The following is a 20,635-nucleotide window of genomic DNA, read 5'->3' as shown; positions in this document are numbered from 1 at the left end:
TGGAGCTCTAATGACCCCCAAGATCAAGAGTCCAATTATTTATTGATGGAATTTCCACCCTAGCTTATACTATAGGGATTCCCCATTGCCTGAAAGTGAATCAGAGTTCTTAAACTTTACCACGCTATATCCGTCCTACACCACTTTCTTTAAGGGTGGGGAAAGTGCAGATGAAAATTTAATAAACTGGAAGGCACTTGTAAAAAGAGATCACAAACTGTATCATCTTTGTCAGGCTACCCAACAGCTTATTGTACTGAGCCAAGATTTACCTGTAAAAAAGCAACTAAAAATAGAATTCCTAGATGAGTTATCCCAGATGAGAGAAAAACTTACCTTCCAAATTATAACCTTTTCAACAGTGATTTAATTTATTATTATTATTTTTATATCAATTTGTATTATCTTAAAACACAACAAAAATTAGAAGGATTCTACAGATCAGCTGATGAGACATACTGGTTCACTCAGCCCAGACATGAATGATAAAGAACAACAGCAACAACAAAAAAAAAACCTTTCTTCTTTTTCCAAGTGAGCTCTTTCAGACAGAAGTTAAGAAATTAAATACGCACCTTCCAACCTGATATGTGGGGACAGCGGTAGTTCCAAATCTTTGCATCCCATAGTAGTTAATAAATCCGATCTCCTTGAGAGAGTTCATAGCTTGCTGAACTTGGTCATCAGTTCCTGTTATATTTCTGCAAGGGCCCAAGTTACCCAGAGAAAAAAACGGAGTCAAATACATTCAGGGATGCCTATCATCAATGATATGGCTTGGCTTTGTGCCTTTCCCTTATCCCCTGCAGCTTTCTCTCCACCTGCTGAGGACTCTGTGCTTTTTTAAAAAAACGGTGGTGAAATACATATAACATTAAATTGACCATTTTGGCCATTTTTAAGTACACCGACAATGTTGTGCAACATTCCCCACTATCTACTTCCTGAACTTCCCACTCTTCCCAAACTGAAACTTTGGACCCATTAAACAATAGCTTCCAAGTCCCCATCTTAGACTCCCCGCCTTCTACTTTCTGTGTCTGTGAATTTGCCCATCCTAGCTACTGCCTATAAGCAGAAGCATAGGCTCTCCATCTCTTAACACCGTGTCTGAAGCACATGGCTCCTTTCCAAAGGAGGTGCTGAGTTTTGAGAGGTGAGGGGGTGTTGGTACAATTCTCCAGCACTATTTGCTCTTCCAGCCCTATGAGGCTCTGCTGGGCCTTCCCTCACTGACACACCTGCTAGAACCAGCTCACCTGGATTAATAACTATTCCGAACAGATGTGAGGGGGCCCAGGGGGACCCTCTCTGGTTTGCACTCCTACCTGCAGGTCTTTACCTGAGGACAACTGTGAAGTGATTCCCTTGAAGCTCTCCCAATTTCAGAGGGTTTTTCTGATAGCTGAAATTTCCCAGCTTAAAGTTCATCAAACACTTGTTCAAGTGGGCAAGTCTTTGAGCGGTTATTCTAAAAAATATAAAATAAAAAAGCAGCACAGAGAGGATCATGAAATACTGCCTGAAGGGGCGCCTGGGTGGCTCAGTCATTAATCGTCTGCCTTTGGCTCAGGTCATGATCCCAGCGTCCTGGGATCAATCCTCCCATCAAGCTCCTGTACAGCAGGAAGCCTGCCTCTCCCTTTCCCACCCTCCCTGCTTGTATTCCCTCTCCCTGTCTGTCAAATAAATAAAATAAAATAAAATAAAATAAAATAAAATAAAATAAAAAGAAATACTGCCTGAATGAAATAGTCTTGGGCACCCTGCTATAGGAAACAACAGCTAGAAATAAGACTGCACCAAGTTATGAGGAGCAGAAACACAGGCAAGTGGGCTGAGCATTTTTCATTTCCCTCTGGATTGTTCCTTCAGCAAAATGATGCTGGTTTGATATTACTGGATAGATTAACCTGGGCCACATTTATATTCATAAAGCCTACTGTGATTTATGTGTAATGGAACAATCATATCTGTAAAATTTGCTACATTTTGTGAGAGGGAAGGGGATAATAACAGAGAGCAATCCCTTAGTCCTATTTTCATCTATCAGAAAAAATACTGTGATCTTAAGAAAACTTGAAAATGTACAGAGAAAAGAAAAAAAAATCTGCTAATATTTAACTTTGCATTTCCTCCCATTCTTTTTTTTCAAACATATTATATAGATACAGATAAAGATGGCATTCTACTACAAATGTGTACCTTGCTATCATTTAAAAGGTGTAAGAATGGGGTACCTGGGTGGTTCAGTTGGTTAAGTGTCTACCTTCAGCTCAGGTCGTGATCCCGGGGTCCTGGCATCAAGCCCCAGGACCATGATTGTAAAAGGAGTTCTCCCTCTCCCTCTGCTCTCTCTCAAAAAAACCAAAACAAAACAAAACAAAACAAAAACTTTAAAAGGTATAAGGAAATTTTCATGAAAATTCCTTAACTTCTTTAATAGTAATTTACATAGAAAAACAAACACAGAACTGAAAAACCGATGTCCTCTCTCTATCCCTCAACACCTCTCCTCATCAGCAGCCCATGTTAACAGTTTTTTTTTTTTAAGATTTTATTTATTTAGTTGAAAGACAGAGATCACAAGTGGGCAGAGAGGTAGGCAGAGAGAGAGGGGGAAGCAGGCTCCCTGCCGAGCAGAGTGCCCAATGCAGGGCTCGATCCCAGGACCCTGGGATCGTGACCTGAGCTGAAGGCAGAGGCTTAACCCACTGAGCCACCCAGGTGCCCCAACAGTTTCTTGTGCATCCTTCCAGAAACACTTTCTGTATAAAGAGGCATAGGTGTATCCAGTCTCCTCCCTTTTTGGAATTTTTTGGTAAGATCTTTATATGTTGTATATATGGAAAAATACAAGACTCGTTAAGTGTTCTGCTTGATGAATTTTCACCAAGTGAACTCAACCATGTAACTAGCACCCAGATCCTCCCCTCTTTTGTTACATTATAAATTGTTCAGCCCTTTTTTTTTTTAAGATTTATTTATTTTTAGAGAGAGAGAGTCTGTGTGTGAGCAGGGTAAGAGGCGGAGGGAAAGGGGAAGCAGACTCCCTGCTCAGTGGGGAGCCCAATGCGGGGGCTTAATCTCCGGAGCAGGAGATTATGACCTGAGCTGAAATCAAGAGTCGATGCTTAACCGAGCCACCGAGGTACCTAGCATCTTGGCTTTCTTCCACTTACAAATGCATATCCGAGATGCGCTTTATCCACACAGTACTTCCGAGGCTGCTGCATTCTTTGCCCAGGTGCACGGGATGGCTGTTGTCCTGCCTATTCAATCCTCTATCTGACCCCCCATTGGTGTACATTTAAACGACCTAACTTTTGCTATCACAAACAATTCTACAGCAAACATCCTTACACACACATCTTTGTGTGCATCTATACAGATGCATCCTCGGAATAAATTCCTTGATGTGGGAGGTACGGATTTTAAATTTTAATCCCTACTGCCCTCCAAAGAAGTTTTAGCAACTCATGCTCACACTATTAACATATGAGTGCCTATTGCCTCATCCTTGTGTCTCCTGCCAGGGCCTATTATAAACCTTTTTGAGGTCTGCCAGACTGTTAAAAAAATATCTAACCTTGGTTTTTATTTGCACACTTCCTCTTATGAGGTTAAACATTTCTACATATGTTGGTTGTGAACTGTTTGTCCTGTTACTTTTTTTTTTTTTAACATATTTTGGATTGTTATTATTTTTCTTTCTGTTTTCAGAGTAAAGAAATCTGTCCTTTACCACATACTTTGTAAATATTATCTCCCATTTTGTGAGTTTGTTTATTTAAATATTTTATTTATTTATTCAACAGAGAGATAGACAGCACAAGTAGGCAGAACAGCAGGGAGAGAGAGAAGCATGCCCCCTGCGGAGCAGAGCACCTGATGCGGGGCTTGATCCCAGGACCCTGGGATCATGACCAGAGCCTAAAGCAGTTGCTTAACCGACAGACATCCAGACAGCCCTAGTTTATTTCTTTTCATAAAAAGATTTTATTTGTTGGGCGCCTAGGTGGCTCAGTTGGTTAAGCGGCTGCCTTCGGCTCAGGTCATGACCCGGGAGTCCCGGGATCGAATCCCACATCAGGCTCCCTGCTTGGTGGGGAGTCTGCTTCTCCCTCTGACCTCTCATGCGCGCTCTCTCTTATTCTCTCTCTCTCTCAAATAAATAAACAAAAAAATCTTAAAAAAACAAAAGATTTTATTTATTTCAGAGAGAGAGAGAGAGAGCATGAGCTGGGGGGAGAAACAAAGGGAGAGTTGAGCAAGGAGCCCAATGTGGGACACAATCCCAGGACCCTGGGATCATGAGTTGCGCCAAAGGCAGACACTTAACTGACTGAGCCACCCAGGTGCCCTGAGTCTAGTTTATTTACAGTAATTTATACATTAGAAAATCTCTCCCTACCTGTTTTATTAAAAAAAAAAATTCAGAGCTGGAGAAAAATGGCAACATTGTAACCTTGTACGTTCTAAGAGACTTACCAACTGTTAACTCCCTCCCCTTTTATAAGTCTCTAACTAGGAACCTGCACACGTACACACACATGCATACACAAAGACACACATGTGAAATCTAAATACTTTACTGAATGATTCTGAGTTAGTTGCAGACATCACACCTTAACCCTAGTGACCCCTGTGTGTGTATCCTTGACTGCTACCCATGCGGGTCCTGGTCAGGAAGCCCAACATGAATTTGACACTACTGTTAGGCAGTCCGCACCCACACTTACCCAGTTACCCGATAAAATCATTTCAATTTTTTTAAAGCTCCCTGAATTCAGGATCTAACCAAGGACTGCATCTGCCGTCATGATGTCCGGTTAGCGTCTACTAAGCTGTGTGCATCAGCCCAGCCTTTTGGTTTCTGCTGGTATCTGACTTTTGGCAGAATCTAGGCCAGCTGTCCCACACCGTGCCTTTACATTCGGATTTGTCCGATTGTTTCCTCGTGATCCGACTCAGATAAACACATTATTTAGGTGATGCTATGACCTTTTCAGCGGATCCCAGCAAAAGGCAACAGTGTTCAGTTTGTCCATCACTGATGGTGATAAATTTAATCACTGGGTTAGGATGGTATGTGCTAGGGTTTTCTACTGTAAAGGGACCTTCCCCCTTCCCTAATCCTTAGGATTATTCTGTTCCTCAGTCTTTCATCCGCCTGTCCAGGTACCCCATGAGTCTTACTGCCTGAAGCAAACACTGGTGTGTTAATGTGAGAAAGAGTGTTTTACTCGATCTACCATTCCTCCTGCCTTAGGTGGCATTCTTCTGTAAACAAGGGACTATAGAGCAGAATTTTAGTTATGTTCATGAATTTTTTTTTGTTCTAAATAGTTCTGAGATTTAGGGTTGCCTGAGTGGTTCAGTCAGTTGAGCATTCGCCTTCAGCTCAGGTTGTAGGATTGAGCCCCATGTCGGGCTCCCTGCTCAGCAGGGAGTTTGCTTCTCCCTCTCTGTTCACTCGCTCTCTCTGTCAAATAAATAAAATCTTGAAAAAAAGAATAGTTCTGAGGTTTAAGACATACTCAGGGTATCCCTAGCCAGAGAGGTTTTTCGTTTTTGTTTTTAAATGTTTCCCAAGCGTAGAATACTTCTACCGTTTTTTGTTTTGTTTTCAGGAAAAAGGACACTTTCCTTTTTTTCCTTTTGATTATGGTACTGATTCCTTTTTATCACACTTCACTTAGAGCAGGCCATGTGCTCACCAACACACTGACCTTCACTGTTGGGGTTTTCTAAGTTCACAGCAGGTCGGTCGTGGAGAAAAGAAAAGACCTTGGGGCACTGCTGCCCAGGGGCTTTGTGTGGGAGTGTCCGTTGCTCCTTCCCCAGTCTGCCTGTGATGCCAAAAGTGGGTTCCTTACAATGGAGGGGAATATAGGACAGGTCCTGCTGACTTGGGAAGGCTTTCCTGCTCTCGCTCCCCCCCCCCCCCCCCCCGGCTTTAAATCATGGCGTCTCCTTATCCTAAGCAACAAGAAGGTGAAGGAAAGGGGGAAAGCGTTTTTCACACATAAACTGGCAACCGTGTCAGCAGCTACTCAGTGGCGTGGACTCCACATTTTAAATTAACAGTATCACACACGCCTTTCTGCTTTATGGCCTTTTATTTTTTTAAGATTTTATTTATCTGACAGAGAGAGACACAGCGAGAGAGGGACCACAAGCAGGGGGAGTGGGAGAGGGAGAAGCAGGCTTCCCACTGAGCAGGGAGCCCGATGCAAGGCTCAATCCCAGTACCCTGGGATCATGACCTGAGCTGAAGGCAGACGCTTAATGACTGAGTCACCCAGGTGCCCCTTTTATGGCCTTCTAAAGAGGCCAACTGTGGAGTAAAAAAAACTGCACCAAGGACCTGACTACAAAAAAAATAAATATGTATTTATCTGTATCCATGGGCAGTGATACTGTGGCTGGTGCTGCTTTGTAACCGGTTTTGTTACTCTCTGGCAGAGGCGAGTCACAGCTCTGGAAGCCATTCCCAGTGATCACCTTCTTTACTTCAAACAAAAGTTTTCTTTGTGTGAAGAAAAAAAAAATCTGACAAGGATTAGGGAAGGGGGAAGGTCCCTTTACAGTAGAAAACCCTAGCACATACCATCCTAACCCAGTGATTAAATTTATCACCATCAGTGATGGACAAAGCATTGCCACTTTACCCACTCAGTGAAGACAGACAAAAGTCATCATTGATTATTTTGTACTTTTTTTATGTTTAAATTTTTGATTCACCTGGAATTTATTTAGACTAGGGAACAGAGGTAAAGAGCCAATTTTTTTTCCCAGATGGCTATTCAGTTATCTCAACAACATTCATTGACTCATTTTTTCCCTCTGATCTTTTATTTTTTAAAAATTTTATTTATTTATTTGACAAAGAAAGAGAGAGAATGTGCAAGTGCACAAGCAGGGGGAGTGGGAGAGGGAGAAGCAGGCTTCCCACTGAGCAGGGAGCCCGATGCAGGACTCAATCCCAGGACCCTGGGATCATGACCTGAGCTGAAGGCAGACGCTTCACCAACTGGGCCACCCAGGCACCTCCCTCTGCTGATTTTAAATGCTACTTTGAATACACAGTAAATTTGTGGATGGATTTGGGTCCCTAATTATTCTACTAATTTATGTGCCAAGATCAAATTGCTTTAATTGTGAAATTTCTATATGCTTTAATATATACAAAGGTTAATCCCCCTTGGTTAGTGACTTCTTCCAGAATTTTTTTTTATAGCTAGTTTTCATCTTAAGTTTCCTACATTAACTTTATGATTAACTTAGTTAAACAATACCATTCTACGGCTATTCTCACTAGTAGCAGCACAAATTTATACACTTATTCAATAAGAAAAGACATTTATATGGACCCAAGAACAGGTTGTATCATTCGCTCATTCAGTTCTTTTACATCTCTCAACAGTATTTAAAAATTTTCTTCATAAAAATCCTATATATATATATATATTTCTAGGTATGTTCTTTTTCTCCTTGTGTAAAAAACTTCTTTTCCATTATAATTTCCATTAAGATATTGTCTTCATATTACGTTTCGTCTCTTTCTTCCTTCCTTTTAAAGATTTTATTTATTTGACAGAGAAAGACACAGTGAGAGAGGGAACACAGCAGGGGCAGTGCAAGAGGAAGAAGCAGGCTTCCCGCTGAGCAGGGAGCCCGATGCAGGGCTCAATCCCAGTATCTGGGGATCATGACCTGAGCTGAAGGCAGACTCTTAACAACTGAGCCACTGAGGCGTCCCTATATTAATCTTTCTTATCTTGTATAACTTTCAGTCAACTCCTTTGGGTAGAAATAATCATTTATGACAAAAACTGCAATTTGGCCACCACCCTTCTAATTTTTACAACACTTACTTCTTAAAATTTTTTTAAAGATCTTTTTATTAATGTCTAGGGGTGCCTGGGTGGCTCAGTGGGTTAAGCCTCTGTCTTCGGCTCAAGTCATGATCCCAGGGTCCTGGGATCCAGCCCTGCCTTGGGCTGCCTGCTCAGCGGGGAGCCTGCTTCCCCTCCACCCCCTGCCTGCCTTTCTGCCTACTTGGGATCTCTGTCAAATAAATAAATAAAATCTTTAAAAAAATAATAATAATTTTGTCTGTACTATAGTTTGTCCAGAACAACAACAAAAATAGTGGTAATAGTGTGGTCATCCTTATTTATTTTTCTCCTGACTCTAAATGACATGCTTCTGGTATTTCCCCAATAAATAAGACACTGGCTTTTCATTTGAGATTTTCATATTTTATCATGTTACAGTATTTTTATATTGTTATGACAACTTGCATCTCTACTTTAGTAAAAAGGGTTTTTGTTTTTTTAGAAATAATCTAACATGGGGTGCCTGGGTGGCTCAGTCGACTGTCTACCTTCAGCTCAGGTCATGATTTCAGGGTCCTGGGATCAAGCCCCTGGTCAGAGCTCCCTGATTATCGAGAGCCTGCTTCTCCCTCTCCTTTTGTCCCTCCCCCTGCTTATGCTGTCAATAATAAAATCTTAAAAAAAAAAAAAAAGACTCTAACATGGTCAAAAACAATGCACCAATTAAAATTCATCTGTTTTAACCATTCATTCTATCAAGATTCTCCAATTTGGGCCATTTGGGTTGTTCACAATTTTTCAAAATCACAAATAATGCTGCATGGTACCTCACTGTGCATAAGATGGTTTCTGACTTTCTCTAAGTTCAGATTTCCTCTGAAAAGACATCTACTCTGAGAACTACAACAACAAAGGGTGTTTGTGCTTCACCTTGGGGAACAATACACCTGACACTCTGGACTGGTTTTCAGCCCTAGTCCTGGAGCTCATTCCTGCTGTCAGGAGCCACATTCTGGCTTTAGCCTGAAAATGCAGGCGCTGGATGGGCGTGTGCGTCTGGCTGTGGAGCCCGCGCACTGGGCCAGCACGAAAGGCCGAGCTCTGCCCCGGAGTGCCTGGTCCACACACCCAAAGCAGCTCATCACGGAAGCCGCCCTGCACAGTGTGCGTCTCCGCCCGCCTGAAGTCCCAACGTCCCAGGAAGAACTGACAGGCAAACTCTGTCATAGCCTTAGTTAAAAACATGCTGTCTACTGAATCCAACTGTTTAAAATTCATCTATATAATACCAGCTTGCCAATTCATCTCACAGAACTCTTTTTCTTTGCTGAAAATTTCCCTATACTTCCTAAAGATACGCAATCATCTCTTTGCTGCATATCAATCAGTTTGTTTCCCAGCTCAACATGTGCAAAAGCAGCCTGACCAAATTTCTTGAGGAAAAAAATCTGTCACTGCACCATTAATTAATATAAAACACAGGAAGCTAGAGAGAAAAACTGGGAAATGGGCAAAGCTCCTAGTCCAGTACCCTTCCTCACCACATCCAATCCGAGGACCAAACAGCATAAAGCAAAGCTCGTGCAGCCTTGGGCCAGTGGCAGGTCCAGGAAGAAAGGACACCAGGTCCTTATCTGCATACATATGCAGACAGTGGTGGGACCACACGGCATAAATTAGTCCAGGACTTACATCCCAAGGAGTCCAGGAAGCAGAGATCAGGAGGAACAGAGGGGAACAAGGATGACAGAACTCCTCTTTGGTCATAACTGCTGTTGTAGAAACGAACAAGATATTTAAGAGGGAAGAAGTAATCAAGCACCTGGCAGCTCTGGAGAGACTCTGGAGAGTACCCCCTGGAAGCCATGTGAGTACCTGACGGCTCCGTTGTTTTCTCTGTTTTTTGAGATAAAATTAATATAACCTAAAATTTATCACTTTAACCATTATAAAGTATACAATTCAGCAGTTTTTAGTACATTTACAGTGTTGTGCAACTGTTACCACTATCTAATCCAAGAATATTTCCATCACCCCCCAAAAAACCCTACACCTATTAATCCCATTTCCTCTCCCGGCAGCCCCTAGCAACCACTCATGCACTCTGTCTCTATACGTTTCCCTATTACGGACATTTCACATAAACATAATCATATATGTGGCCTTTTTTGTCTGACTTCTTTTATTTAGCATCACATTTTTAAGATTGATCCATGCTGAGTGCCTGGGTGGCTCACTGGGTTAAGTGTCTGCCCTCAGCTCAGGTCATGATCAGAAGGTCTTGGGATCAAGCCCCGCGTCTGTCCCGGGTGGGGATGGGGTGGGTCCCTGTTCAGCGGGGAGCCTGCTTCTCCCTCTGCCCCTTCCCCCACTCATGCTTGCTCTCTCTCTCAAATAAATAAAAAACATCTTAAAAAAAAAAGGTTCCTCCATATTGTAATATGTATCAGTACTTCGTTCCTTTATATGGCTGAAGCATACTCCATTACCTCTTCCTGAACACACAACAGACACATATTTCTGAATCCCACTGGCACAGCAGAAAGCAAGAGGTATACTCATTCTTATAGGATAGGATGGGCATTCCCTGAGCAGAGGTGGAATGGGGTTGACAGTATCTTCCTGATACTGTTCACAGTTTTAATTCTGATGATCTTGGATAGAGCTCTATGGTTTTAAATTCATAGCGAATTCTGTGACTAACTTGGGACTACTAAAAATCTCACTTTTAAACATCAGGAGCCAACCTAAGCAACACGTTGCACAAAAAGCCTTTATTAACAAAGCCAGTGAAACACTGGCTCAGGCTCAGAAAGGAGATTGGCAGGAAGAGACAGGAAAAGAAACAAATCATTCTGAATGGGGCTGTTCCTGCTGGAGAGTTACATGAAGCTGAAAAGAAATGCTGCTTACTCCCAAGAATGGGCGATTCAGCAATAATCAAGACCCCTGCGAGGCAGAGTAGGGTTATCCTGTGTACTCGTTCTCACGGGAAAGGCCACCCTGCCCGGCCCCGGGGATCCATTAAGCCAACGAAGGGTGTCACCTGCATCCGCGAGATAAGTGCTATGTGCCTTCCAAAGGCCAACACTTAGGTGTCTAATATAGTTTCTTACTAAGTCAACAGGAAGATGAGAAAAGCAGCAAAAGGCTCAGAAGACAAAGCTGCATTGTGATCAAGTGTGACACCTGGTGGCTGACCAAGAAGAGAAAGAAATACCTTCACTCCAAATATTCAAAGATTTCACATCATGTAACACAATATAAAATAATGAGATGCCATTTTTTGACCCTCAGATTAGTAAAGGATTAAAAAAAAAAACAGAAAACCGTAACACGTATTAGGGAGGATTCTGGGGAAGCAGAATAAAGGTGTAAATGGTACCACCTTTCCACAGGGCAATTAGGCTTTGCTGTCAAAAGAAACTGTAGAGGGGCGCCTGGGTGGCTCAGTGGGTTAAAGCCTCTGCTTTTGGCTCAGGTCAAGATCCCAGGGTCCTGGGATCGAGCCCCGCATTGGGCTCTCTGCTTGGCAGGGAGCCTGCTTCCCTACCTTTCTCTCCGCCTGCCTCTCTGCCTACTTGTGATCTGTCTGTCCAATAAATAAATAAAATCTTAAAAAAAAAAAAAGAAAGAAAGAAAAGAAACTGTAGAGTTCCACATTTCCTTTAAGTCAGAATTCTGCTACTAAGTTTTTTTTGTTTTGTTTTTTTTTAAGATTTTATTTCTTTATTTGATAGAGAGAAAGTGCACAAGCAGGAGGAGCAGCAGGGATAGGGAGAAGCAGACTCTGCTGAGTAGGGAGCCTGACACAGGGCTCGATCCCAGTACCCCACGATCATGACCTGAGCTGTAGGCAGATGCTTAACCCACTGAGCCACCCAGGCGCCCTTCTCTGCTAAGTTTATCTTAATGAAGTCTTCACAGATGTTTGCCAAGATTTAGCTACCAATATGTTTCTCATGGAATTGCTTATAATAGCAAGAAATGGGAAACAATGTCAACATCAGAAATTAGGGTTCGCCATATTTTATGTATCTTTTGCCATGTACTAAAAGGGAAAGATGTACATCATTTACTGTTCACAAGAACACATCTTATATAAATATTTTGGTTCACAGGGAAAAAGAGTCCCCCACAAAAAACACACCAAGCTGTGAACAAGGCAATCTCTGAAGGAGTACAATTATGGCAGAACTTTCATCTTCCACCTCGTTCCTTCTGGGAGGAAAATAAAACAACTAAATTACTTAATTTTTAAAAGATATTATTTTTAAGTAATCTCCACACCCAGCATGAGGCTCGAACTCACAACCCGGAGATCAAGAGTCACACGCTCTACTGACTAAGCTAGCCAGTCGCTTGTGAATTTATGATTTTTTTTTTTAAGATTTATTTATTTGACACAGAGAGAGAGAGAGAGATCACAAGTAGGCAGAGAAGTAGGCGGGGGGGGGGGGGGGGGCGGGGAGCAGGCTCCCCGCTGAGCAGAAAGCCCGATGCAGGGTTCAATGCAGGACCAAGACTAGGGCCTGAGCTGAAGGCAGAGGCCCAACCCACTGAGCCACCAGGCGCCCCTATTATGATTTTTTTCTAACTTTTTTTTAAATTTTGGTGAAAAAACTTGCAGAACCAGCCGGACAGCATAGGAGTTGACTACAATGATAGTTTAGATACAGAGGACAGAAACACCAGAGTCTTTGAGCCACTGCTGCTCCCCCTAACCCTTCAGAGTTTCTGGCTAGCCCAGTGGCCCCACTACCGGCAGAGGCAGTTTCAAATCTTCCCACTCTTTTCAAGATCCCTCCCCCAATCCTGCCCCCTGCACTCTCAGCAGATGACTCCATATTCTGCATCACAGGACGAAAAAGAACAGGCCACCACGCAGGAACATTTTTAGGCGTCTCCTGCTGTTCTTGCAAACACGTCAAGATTCCCACAAACCTTAGCAGAGTCACGGAGAGATGTTCTTTTTTTTTTTTTTTTTTTTTTTAAGATTTTATTTATTTATTTGACAGACAGAGATCACAAGCAGGCAGAGAGGCAGGTAGAGAGAGAGGAGGAAGCAGGCTCCCCGCTGAGCAGAGAGCCCAATGCGGGGCTCGATCCCAGGACCCTGAGATCATGACCTGAGCCGAAGGCAGCGGCTTAACCCACTGAGCCACCCAGGCGCCCCACGGAGAGATGTTCTTACTTCGCATTTTCATGACCACATCACGCCTCCTTCCCGAAGTCAAGGAGGAAAAGGGCTGCAAAACCATTAGGATGCAACCAGATGCTTAAACCTGACACCATTTCATGTGAATCAGAATAGTCGTGGGAAAGCAGCAGACTATAGGGGACCGTGGGGTAAAGAGGAGAGGTCGCCTCAAATTCTTCATGAAAAGATAAGGGAGTTACAAATAAATGCACATATTTAAGTGGGGACAGCAAGCACAGATGACTTCATTTATCATTACAGTATAATTAACGTGTGGTAAACTGTACATATTCAAAATGTACAAGATTTACCACGTGAATAAGCCCATGAAACCATTACCACATTCAAGATAATGAACACACGCATAACCCTCAGAAGTTTCCTCCTGCCCCTTTATTTCTCTCTCCCACCACTCCTTACCTTGGGGTGGGGGCGGTGATGGTGTGTGTGTGTGTATCTGACTTCACATGGCTATAAACTCGGCGAGGGGTGTGTGTGTGTGTGTGTGTCCCCGACTTCACAAGGCTAGAAATTCATCTTCTCCCCTTCCTTTCACTCAACTGGCTGGGTTCAGAGCCCCCAGGACAGAGCAATAGCCGCAATCTCCAGGGTCACCTGCCTGCTCCAGTCACAACCAACCCTTCCTTACTCCTGCCTCTCCACACAATGCCCTCCGTTTAGATCATGGCCAAGTCCAAGATCCTCACCACAACCTGCAGGGTCCGAGGACCCTGATTTCTCACTAGCTCCCAGAAGACTAAAGTCACCTGCCAAGTACCAAAAGTGGAGTGCTCCCCAACTCCTTTCCAGAGTCCTTTCACAAGGTATTTTCTCGGTTCAAACAAGCAACCCTAGACCCTCTGCAGCCCCAGAAAACTCCTACTCATCCTTCTAGAATCTAGACCAGTGGTTCTCAGCCCAGGTGACTCTGCCCTTCAAGAGACATTTGGCAAAGTCTGGAGACATTTTTGGTTGTCACAACTGGAGGGTGGGGGGCAGGGTGGGAGGAAGCTGCTGACATCCAATGGATAGAGCCCAGGGCTGCCATTAAATGCCCTACAATGCACAGGACGCTCCCACAACAAAGAATTATCCATCCCAAAATGTCACTGGTGAAAGCGGACATGCCCTGATTAGATTAAAACTAGAGCATCCCGTTTTCAGTGAAACTGGCCTGCCCTAATACCCCCACATTTATCTCACTGTGTGATAAGCTCTGATTTACTTGTCTGTCTGCTCCATTAAATTGTAATTGCTTTAAATGCACAGACCATCTTTTCATCTGTATATCCCCAGTGTGTAACAAAAGAGTCACTGTTTTGTAATTAAATTTTAAGTAACATATTTAATAATGAATGAACAAAAAAGGACGGAAAGAAAGAAGCACTTATTCTCTTGACTCTACCACAAAAATCCTTTAAAAATCACACAAACAATACCTGTATACTCCTAAAAACATTAGGAAATACAGAGAAGCAAGAAGAAAAAAGAATAAAACTGATTTTTCAAATAGGCAGAGGCACCATTTAGAGAGAGAAGAGAGAGGGGTGCTTGGGTGGCTCAGTCGGTTAAGCGTCTGACTCTTGATTTCAGTTCAGGTCATGATCTCAAGTGGTGAGGTCAAGCCATGCATCAGGCTTGTGCTCAGTGTGGAGCCTGCTTTGCCTCTCCCTCTGTTCCCTCCTCCCTATGCTTTCTCTCTCTAATAAATCTCTCAAAAAAAAAAAAGAAAAGAAAAGAAGAAGAAGAAGAAGAGAGAAACCTCCTCACGGTGAATTTGAGGACGGTGGCACTAGCGTTTTTGCAGAACAAATCCTGACGTGTACTTGGTACTTACTTAAGAACAGCAATCTCTTGAACGGTTATGGCCCTTTTATCTTTGGTTCCCATGTAGGAGAATATGTTTGGTTTGACTCTGGTAAGACAAAAACAAAACCATATGAAGTTGCACATCATTAAAAAATCGTATTTCTCATGATTTAAGACACAAAGTAAATAAAATGGGACCAGAATAGGAGAAGAGTAAGGAGAAACTTGATTTTAAAATGTACCCGGGGGCGGCGCCTGGGTGGCTCAGGGGGTTAATAGCCTCTGCCTTCGGCTCAGGTCATGATCTCGGGGTCCTGGGACCGAGCCCCGCATCAGGCTCTCTGTTCGGATGGAAGCCTGCTTCCCCCTCTCACTCTGCCTGCCTCTCTGCCTACTTGTCATCTCTCTCTCTCTGTCAAATAAACAAATACATCTTTAAAAGATAGAAAAATAAAATGTACCCAGGAAACAGTATGCAAGCTAAGGAAGTAAATGATGCCTGGACAGCAACCTTCTTAGCAGGGCTTGACTTAGAATGTTTGTGACTATGAGTGAAAAAACGTGCGATCAGAAGACTTTGCTAGCCAGTCGCCAAAAGGAAACAATGTACTTCCTATTGACCGTAGGCCTTTCTTTAGATGACATGACAGTGAAGGTAAAGAGGAATTCATTCTAGATATGTAACATACTACTCTGAAAATATTATTATCTTCAGTTTTTAAAAAGTTAATAATACAAAGTTTCCATAAATTCATGGTATTTCTTTGCATAAAAAAGCCAAACGCTGTAATAGGGATCTGAATAGTTGTGATATGAAGATGTAACTAAGATAGTTAACAATGAAGTATTTTATAGAAACTGCTCCACGTGAAAAGGAAAAGGACAGGACAAACTGCTTGAATTCTGAGCGCTCTCCAACTGCCCACGCCAGAGGAAGTCCCTCCGCAATGGTGTATCCTTGCAGGCTCAGGGACAGACAGGCCCCACCGACTCTCTCCCAGAGAACCAGCAACGAGAGTAAAGTAATGTCCCTTGTAGGGTACTGCACCCTCCTGGCTAGAATACGGACTTACTGGCCCTGACTCCCAGTACCTCAGAACGTAGCTGCACTTGGACAGGGCCTTTAAAGAGGTGGTTCGGTTAGAATGAGGCTGCTGGGGGGCCCTTATCCGATCTGTTCCAGCAGGAAGAGAAAATCTGGACAGACTGTGGGACACACACGAGAGAAGGTGGCCATCTATAAGCCACAGAGAGGCCTCAAGAAAAAACCCAAACCTGCCAACACCTTGATCCTGGGACCCCCAGTCTCCTGAGCTGTTACTGAAGCCCCCCAGTCTGTGACAGTTTGGTATGGTGGCCCCAGTGGACTGACACATTGTGTACCATGTTTAAACTGGGTTAAATGTGTATCAGAAAGTAAACTTCCAGTGCACACAGACTGGCTGCGGTGCCTGCATCCACAACTGAAAAACAATTCTTTGGCTCCTGGCCGATCCTCGGAGACTCAAACCTGTCCTATCTGCATTCCCAGGAGGAAATCCAACTGGTCTCAAGCGTTCGATCAAGTCCATCTCCAAGAAGTAAAGAGTTTACAGTCTAGTTAAGCAAACCCCTGCAAACACATCAAAGTGTAGGCTTTCCAAGAAGCAAGTTACTTTTTATTTTCAACTGGATGGGCTAGTATGATAACTATTTACTTATAGAATTTCCATCTTGAATCACTAGCAGTATGCATGAAGGTAAAAAAAAAAAATCAATAAATAATTCACCTACTGCCTAAGGAAACCGTAACTGGAGGGCACATTTGCTATCTGTTTGCTTATTTCCCTGCTTGTTTTTCATTAGCATTGAAAGAGGAAAATAAATTCCCGTGTTGTCATTTTGTGTCCACACAAGAACGAGATACTAACCGTAAGTATTTGGACAGCACATTAATAGCATCCATGGTGTCTTTGTTTTCCTTGTACAGTACAAAGTGGCAGTAACTTCCCCTAGATTTTGGCCAAGAATGTTTTCTTGGATCTTAAAAACAAAAAAATTAAATGTTATACAGACCATAACAAAAGTGCTCTAAACATAAGCTTTAGCTTATGAAACCTACAAGCTCATTTTTTGCTAGAGAACCTCTGAGTGAGAAATCCGATCTAGTCTGACAAGAAATATAGGTTAAGCGGTAACAGCTGTGTGGACTACAGGTATGACACTTCCTGTGACTGGAGACTCCACATCATCTGTCCACATTCACAATCAAAAGCTGAAAGGCAGGTTATGTGACAAATGAGTATGACTAACCAGCCATCCTCACACAGAGCAACTCCTCACACAGAGGGGTCCCCACTCCCCAGTGGCGTTTACTTCACAAACGCGTATCTTCTTGGTGGGTAACTGGCTTTCTGGAACACACGTGGTCCAGAAGGAAAGAGAACTCCCCTTGGAATCTACACGCCCTGCCTCATATCCCAAGCCGGGAGTTCACACATACATGACATCAGCAAGGATGGGGACAAAGTTTGTGAGGAGCTGCCTCAGTGACACGTTCAAACTTTCCAAAGGCCACTTCCTTCACTAAAGTTGAGTTAATCCTAGGTGGTTTACAAACACTTACCTGGCAGAGAACGTGGCTAGCATTCAAAACATAATGGTCATTATTCTTGGGGAAAAGGAAACTCTAAAAATTAAGCCAGGTTAAATGTTAACTTTCAATGTGAACTTCTGAACTACAGTTACTTTGATTATTCAACTTTCTGAAAAGTGACCAATATGTCCAGGCTTTGGAAAACATTTAAAAATTTTCTTTTAAATGTACTATCATCAGAGACGTATTTTTAAAATATTAGGATTTAAACTCTGATTGTGAAAAATCAACATAGTTTGGGAAAAACAGGTAAGCCACAACCCCACTTCCAGATGCTGTACAATGATGTTCCCGCGTCTTGAGCAACACACAGCAGCAAATTTCATCTGCACACCTTTAATTCACTTGATTTCTACAACTTTGTGAAAGAAAAACTGTGGAAAAAGTATTTCATACAATCCTTAGAGTCTTCTCCTTCTAAAAATGTTCCTTTGTCTTTGTCCCTAAAAATAATTCTTTAGGATGAACTCATGAATCTGTCCTCTTTAGAGACGTAAGAAACTTCTGGTACTGAAGTTGCTGGTACATTCGGCTTTGTCAAGGCAAAAAGCACTCTTGGTACGTTAGTGATTTACGCTACAACGTAAACAACAAATGAATCAATGGATCATCTTGCAAAACCGCCACAGCCTGCATGCTCAGCGAACTGCTTTCCCTTTCTGATAAAGGTGAAGGTGAGACTCTTCTGTCTTGAACAACAAAAATATTACAAGTATTTCTTTGGCTCTTTGTGGGACTTCCTCGCAACTCATCCTCAGGAAATTGTGAATAAGAGTATTATTTTTGGCTTTCCATCCAGCTCACCAGTTAACCAAAATTGTCTTCTACTTAGCACTTGGGAGAAAAATCATTGGCATTTCATTTTCTCTACATGAAACACCAACCGCTCTTACCTGCTGCAGTTCTGACCTCTGTCCAAATGCACAGCATAAAGAGCACAAGAGAGCAATGTTTAATTTATAATAATATTAAAGTGCTTTAGAGGTGAACATGCAAATGATCGCATGGAAATTTCCTACCAAGGACTGCTACAGTACCTGGTAGTTATGTGGTGGGTTAACAGCCATTCAGACGTTAACAATGGAATGTCACAGAGGCAAACAGTGAACGAGGAGAAAACTCACCTATAGGTACCAGCCTCCCTGTCTCAGCCTCCTCACAAGGGCAGGTCTGTTCATCCTCAGAGCTGCACTGGCCGTACCCACGGGACGCAGCGTAAGGTTTACAACTGAATACAGTGTGTTGTCTACCCAACACTATTGTTACAAGGCATGTTAACTGGAATTTAAATAAAAGCTTAAAAAAAAAAAAAGACCTAATGCAAAATGCTGCCCCATCTAGAGATTCGTTTTCACAAAGTGCTACTTGTGATTATCTTTTGGTGGTGACACTGCATGTAATTATTGTTTATCTTTGTCTTTTTCCGTGCTTTATGAGTTTCTGGCATTGAGTTATAAAGATTTTTTTATTCGATAAAGATTTGAGAAATCCTGGGGCGCCTGGGTGGCTCAGTGGGTTAAGCCGCTGCCTTCGGCTCAGGTCATGATCTCGGGGTCCTGGGACCGAGCCCCGCATCAGGCTCTCTGCTCAGCAGGGAGCCTGCTTCCCTCTCTCTCTCTCTCTCTCTCTCTCTGCCTGCCTCTCCGTCTACTTGTGATCTCTCTCTGTCAAATAAATAAATAAAAACTTAAAAAAAAAAAAAAGATTTGAGAAATCCTTACAGAAAACAGCTCCTGAAATGATAAATTTGAAGGGATTTAAGATGATTTTAGAGACTTCTATTTAATGCAATGTTCAGACCTTTTTTGTATCATTGTCTGACAAGTCATCTATTGTAAAAGACATATTTGAAATGATTGGGGGAAAAACTGAATGTGCACTGGGTACTGGATATTAATAAATTATTGTTCGTTATGTAGGATGTGATAATGGTTTGGGGTTTTAGTCCCTAGCTGCTAAATACACACTGAAGTATTTATAAGTGAAATGAAGTGCTGCGGAGAATTTTCTTTAGAATACTCCACAAGAAAAATGAGCAGGAGGAAAAGATCAAGCAAAAACAACAGAATGTAAACAATCTTCAAGGTGGTTGGTGGGTCCACAGTGGTTCAATATATACCACACTCTGTGCTTGTTTGAAAATATCCATAATACAAAGTCGAAAAAACCTTGTGATCAGAAATGATGTAGTGGAACTGTATGCGTCCTTAGTGACCCCCTCAGGACCCCTTCCCCTTCCCAATCAACTATAATGGCGAGAAATGAATGAGGCCACAAGGCTAAAAAACTTAATGCCTAAGAGAAACCATGACAACCGAGCATGAGTTTTGGCTCACAAGCATGCATCTTTTATTAGCAAATCCAAGCACTGCACATGCATACCATTATCTCCTCTGTCACTAACATACGAGGATTCTTTTTCTAGGCACACTCAGTATACAAAACAGCAAGTATATGCATTAATTAACCGGGAATATTTTGAATAATGGAAAAATCAGCAAGACTCAACTTATTCTGGGTGAATGGGACTTTCTAAAACTCCAAATCCTTGGAATGCTAAGGAGCATGTATGTAGCTTTGTAATTAAAGAGAATTAAAAATGACTCTCAGACTCTTTTGAGACACACTGATTTAAAAGATAGAATGCAAAGAATTCTCGGACTGAGATCATAGAAAGCAACCTTCTGATGGTCTGATAGGGCAGCGCCAGTCCAGTAGAAATAGAAACCAGAGAGAAAAAGAAACCACATTCGGGAAGGGTCAGGTATGGAGTACAGAGATCCTCATGAATAAGGAAGGAAAAATGTAGCTCTAGAAAGATGACATGATGGTGTAGCATACAGAACATCCTTTCCTTCTTATTCAAGGCCATTTCCAGGACTGCATTGCTACACACTGACCTTCCAGCTGCCTCAGGATCCTGTCCCACCCGCTATCACTCTCCTCCCAGAATTTCTGCTCACCCTCTGGCTCTTTCCCTTCAGGAGATCAAGACGCCAGGGCTCTTCCATTTTAAAAGTCAAACTTGCATCCCTCTCAACCATGCTGCTCTCCTTTCTCCTTCTCTTCACGGCTTATTTTTTTTTTTAATTTTAAATTATTCAAGTAATCTCTACACCCCAGGTGGGGCTCAAACTCACGCCTGCG

General features: G+C 42.5%; 1 protein-coding gene across 1 annotated transcript in view; it reads right to left on the bottom strand.

Moving 5' to 3' along the window:
- Window positions 1–20,635, bottom strand: part of PUS7 (pseudouridine synthase 7) — a 57,214-nt gene that overhangs the window by 16,161 nt on the left and 20,418 nt on the right. The window contains exons 6-9 of the mRNA XM_047695131.1: window positions 16,764–16,875; window positions 14,882–14,959; window positions 1,343–1,471; window positions 576–701 (exon numbers count right to left, since the gene is read on the bottom strand). Coding sequence (XP_047551087.1) covers window positions 576–701; window positions 1,343–1,471; window positions 14,882–14,959; window positions 16,764–16,875 — 445 coding nt within the window. The remainder of the gene's footprint in view (window positions 1–575; window positions 702–1,342; window positions 1,472–14,881; window positions 14,960–16,763; window positions 16,876–20,635) is intronic.

Source organism: Lutra lutra, chromosome 11, assembly GCF_902655055.1.
Source record: "Lutra lutra chromosome 11, mLutLut1.2, whole genome shotgun sequence".
In the NCBI taxonomy this organism is placed as follows: domain Eukaryota; kingdom Metazoa; phylum Chordata; class Mammalia; order Carnivora; family Mustelidae; genus Lutra; species Lutra lutra.
The sequence above is the reverse complement of the archived record's forward strand: the minus strand, read 5'-3'. Positions and strand labels throughout refer to the sequence as shown.